The sequence below is a fragment of the Ceratotherium simum genome, chromosome 11 (assembly GCF_057802395.1).
Source record: "Ceratotherium simum simum isolate JZ-2026a chromosome 11, ASM5780239v1, whole genome shotgun sequence".
Lineage (NCBI taxonomy): Eukaryota > Metazoa > Chordata > Mammalia > Perissodactyla > Rhinocerotidae > Ceratotherium > Ceratotherium simum.
The window spans coordinates 36,593,219-36,597,784 of NC_141910.1; the positions used below are offsets into that span (position 1 = coordinate 36,593,219).

The 4,566-nt window shown below is 45.6% G+C and overlaps 1 protein-coding gene across 1 annotated transcript; it reads left to right on the plus strand.

Moving 5' to 3' along the window:
• The first annotated feature begins 2,882 nt into the window (after window positions 1-2,882).
• ATP6V1E2 (ATPase H+ transporting V1 subunit E2) lies at window positions 2,883-3,565 on the plus strand. Its single transcript, XM_004436687.2, has one exon. It carries the CDS (start codon window positions 2,885-2,887, stop codon window positions 3,563-3,565), a length of 681 nt encoding a protein of 226 aa, XP_004436744.1. The 5' UTR covers window positions 2,883-2,884.
• Window positions 3,566-4,566: the final 1,001 nt, after the last annotated feature.

The window sequence follows — 4,566 nt, forward strand, 5'->3', positions numbered from 1 at the left end:
GGTGCCATGAAGTGTTGGGAAGTTCCCCAACTCCAGGCAGGGCTACCAAGTTTAATACAAGGAAGCAAGACTGGGAAGTGTTTCCACTTACTTTGGGGAGCAGAAATCAAATCAGTCATAAGTACTCTGTATACACAGAGAGTGACCGTGACGAGGAATGAGGCCTACAGCAGAGGAGAAGAGCTGCTAATAATAATAGTTGTAGTAATAATAACAATGATAATAACTACAAGCACGGAGGTGAACTATGTGCCTAGCATATGCTAAACATTCACTTCTTTCATTTAATCCTCACAATAGTCCTTTGAGTGGATGCTATTATTATATCCATTGTACAGATTAGGAAACTGAGGCTTCGAGGGGGAGCTGCTTTCCCAAAGTCATACAAATGATAAGTGCAGAACTAGGATCTGAATTCCAGCAGTCTGCCTCCAGAGCCCATACCGTGGAAGCAGGTGGTGCCCACGTAAGCCCTGTCTGGGCCTGGAGAGGATGTCCTCCCTCACCGACCGGAGCACACCAGCCCCCATGGTTGGTGTGGCCTTTTTCTTAAAGACCATCTGGCAAATTTTGCTTGCTCTGGTTTCTCATTAAGCAACCTTTGGATTTGGCTTCCCATGCGACTCACATGCAGGGAAAGAAGGCCATGATTTGCCAACATGACAGCTGTATTTTTCATTAGTAAATTAATAAACTGGCTGTCTGGGTTCACACAAGCATCCATTTCTGATGACTTGGTTAAGGTGAGCCCACCCCAGAGCTGAAGCCCACCATGTGCCAACTTAATTGAGATTCTGAGCATGCAAGGGTAGCCCCCGGCCATGGCCTGTGTGCCAAGGAAATCCCTCTTGGCCTCCTCCCGCAGACTTGGCCAGCCTTCCCCAGTGACAGCCTGGCTCTTTGGAGTCAAGCTGCCTGGTCAGACTGCAAGGGTCGTCTGCAGAGAGAAGGAAGCAACAGTGCCAGGTTCTAGTGTGCGTTCCAAGTTCCACACTCCGTGTGCAGACTCCCGGCGCCGGAGCAAAGGCCAGCCCTTGGCAGGGGACTGGTAAGGGTTTGTCTGGTACATTTTTTCCTCTACACACAGAACCTGGGGCTTCCTGGATATCCCACTCTCTCTGCTTTCATTCACAGTGTCTTCCAAAGCTGGTGACCAGCAGGGTTACCCAGGGAGCCTTTTTTTTCTTAACCATTTAATTGACTTGTCTTATTTAGGAGCAGAGAATGTTTTGCTCTATGTACAAAAGTGAAGTTTTAAAAACATTATGTCCTAAACTAATGGGGAATAAGTGGGCTCAATCATTTTCTTTTTAATTTCCAATGACAGTTTGTAAGGTTGAACCCAAAATCTTGGTCTTTGTCACAAACACTGGGCTGTTTTTCCACCAAGCTTAGTGAGTATTGCATCTTTCTAGGACAGCATTCTGTCTTTTTATTTTTAATTGTGGTAAAAAACATAACATGAAATCTCCCCTCCTAACAAATTTGTAAGTGTACCGTACAGTATTGTTAACTATATGCACATTGTTGTACAGCAGATCTCTAGAACTTTTTCATCTTGCATGACTGAAACTCTATCCCTAAGGAACAGCAACTCCCCATATCCCCCTCTCCTTAGCCCCTGGCTAAGGGGCTTTCTACTTTCTGCTGCTGTGAATTTGACTGTTTTGAATACCTCATTTAAGTGTAATCATGCAGTATTTGTCCTGTGACTGACTTGTTTCACTTGGCATAATCCCCTCAAGGTTCATCCATGATGAAGTATATGACAGGATCTCCTTGTCATATATAAGGGAAAATAATATTCCAGGGTATAAATCATATTCCAACTTGATGGTATCTCATATGTCCCTTAGGCTTTCTTCACTCTTTTTTCTTATTTACTTTTCTGCCTGGATAATTTCAAATGACCTGTTCACTGAGTTTGCTGATTCTTTCTTCTCCATAATCATGTCTGCTATTGAATCCCCTCTAGTGAATTTCTCATTTCAGTTATCGTATTCTTTAGCTCCAAAATTTCTGTTTGGTTCTTTTTAATATTTTCTATGTCTTTGTTGCTAGTCTTATTTTGTTCATGTATCATTTTCCTGAGCTTGTTAAGCTTCCCAGGGAGCCTTTCTAAGATACGGATTCTCAGACCATACTGACAAGATTCTAATTCAATAGTCTGGAGTAGGGCCTGGAAAGTTGTATTTCTGAAAGGTCACCCAGGGGATTCAGATGTACATCTGGGTTTGGAAACCACTTCCAGTGAAAAGACTACCTTCAACCCCTCCCACCTCCTAGTTCTTTCCAAGATGCCACTATCTGCCTACCAGTATTCTGCTTCTTTATATCATCTGAGTGCTCTTGAAAACTTTCTGCCTCCAGACAGCATTCCTGGATTGAATCTTGTCTGATCATGAGTTTCTTATGACTCTCCCCAGTCCTCTTCAACCCAAAATGCGCCTACATTTTCCATTTCTGTATTAATTTGGCATTTCCATTTTGTCAGCTTGCTATCTGAGTATTAATCTATCACTGACTAGAAAACTTCTGGATTAGGTCTGCCCTAATCGTCTCATTATTATTTGATGGCAAAATGGTGATGAGTGTAGTAGAGGTGGAACTCCAGGAACCTGGGCTCAAGTCTCTGTTATTCTAGGGTATAACCTTGGATAGGTCGCTTTCCCTCTCTGGACTACAATTTCTTCATCTGTGAAATAAGCGGTAGAGCGATGGTCTCCATGAGCCTTCCCTTTGGACTCTAACACTCTCCTTCCTCCCCTTAGCACTCCACAGCTAAGGAAGTGGAGCTCTGGAGACACTCCTGAAACTCTGCCCTAAATCAAAGGAACCAGAGGGTCCACCAGTTCTCCCTCCACCTCCCTTTCCAAGAGCAGCCATGGCCCTGAGTGATGTCGACGTGCAGAAGCAGATTAAGCACATGATGGCTTTCATTGAGCAGGAAGCCAATGAGAAGGCAGAAGAAATAGATGCCAAGGCTGAGGAAGAGTTCAACATTGAGAAAGGACGCCTTGTGCAAACCCAACGACTGAAGATCATGGAGTATTATGAGAAGAAGGAGAAGCAGATAGAGCAGCAGAAGAAAATCCAGATGTCTACCGTGAGGAATCAGGCAAGGCTGAAAGTCCTGAGGGCCCGAGATGACCTCATCTCAGAGTTGCTGAACGAGGCAAAGCTGAGACTCAACTGGATTGTAGCAGACCCAGAAGTCTACCAGGGGCTGCTAGAGAAACTAGTGCTCCAGGGTCTGCTCCGACTGCTGGAGCCCCTGGTGATTGTGCGCTGTAGGCCACAGGACCTCCTCCTGGTGGAGGCTGCGGTGCAAAAAGCCATCCCTGAATACATGTCAGTCTCCCAAAAACGTGTGAAAGTCCAAGTTGATCAAGAGGTGCACCTGGCTATGAAGGCAGCTGGAGGTGTGGAGGTCTACAGTGCTGGTCAGAGAATAAAGGTTTCCAACACCCTGGAAAGTCGACTGGATCTCTTAGCCCAGCAAAAGATGCCGGAAATACGAAAGGCCTTGTTTGGAGCCAATGCCAACAGGAAGTATTTTATCTAAGCCTCTGGGAAGTGAAGCTCTTGTTGAACCGCTTAAGCCATAAAAGCATAAGTTATTAGGGCAGAGGAAACTAGTAATGTTTCCTCCTCTTTGTTGCTCTGATATTAGTCTATCTTTCATGAAATACCCTTTGAATAGCTAAAGGCATTATACTTTGGAATAAAGCCTAACTTAATGCTTAGAAATCTAATTCCAGTTCATCCATACATACCCCAACTTCTGGTCAGTTCTGCAGTCTAGGTGGAAAGGAGTGAAGACATCTGCTCTTTAGCTCGTCCTCCAGGCGAGAAGTGAATGGTATCCTTGGCCTATGGGTCTGAGTGCTCGAATTTCTTTAATTTGTATGTGAAGTATGTTTTCCTTCTTTTGTTTCAGCTTCCTGTACTTACACCATTTAATGAGGTTTAGAGGTCTTCCTCATGTGTACAGGGCCAACTTCATGGGCTTATGACTGGTGCAGTCACATAGAGCTTCATGTTAAGAGGAACCTGGGGCTTGGGGTTTAATGCTCTATAGTCACTGCCCTGTAATTCTTATTTTTGTCTTTGGATGTGTGTTTTGCAAGTGAAGCCCGATGGGATTTGGAGCATGCCAGGAGCTTGAGCCTTGGCTTACACATGGTACCAACTCCCAAAGCCTACCCACCTCCCTGGGATGGGTTCCTGACCACCTACTTCCCAGCTCCCTGGTGTCCAAAGACTCAGCCTTCCCCTCCCTCACCCAGTGAACATTGCTGCCCTCTGCCCCTGATTACAGCCTGGTGTGCATGCTGGGAGGGTCAGGGTGGGGTGTGCATGCTCTGCAGAGTCTTAGGGCTGGGCATAATAGTGGCCATCTCTGCCCCAGGCTGGCAGGTTGATGGCATATTCAACAGGTGACTAGGTGAGGATGAGTCTGTCACCTACCAGATACTGAGCACATCCCAGTGTGGAGGATTAAAGACCCTGGGAATCACCTGTCTGCTGTGGGTTGGGTCATCCAGCCTACTGGAATGGAAGATG

What these genes read in the sequence shown, in the direction of transcription:
- ATP6V1E2 (XM_004436687.2), top strand. Translation starts at nt 2,885, where the DNA reads ATGGCCCTGAGTGATGTCGACGTGCAGAAGCAGATTAAGCACATGATG.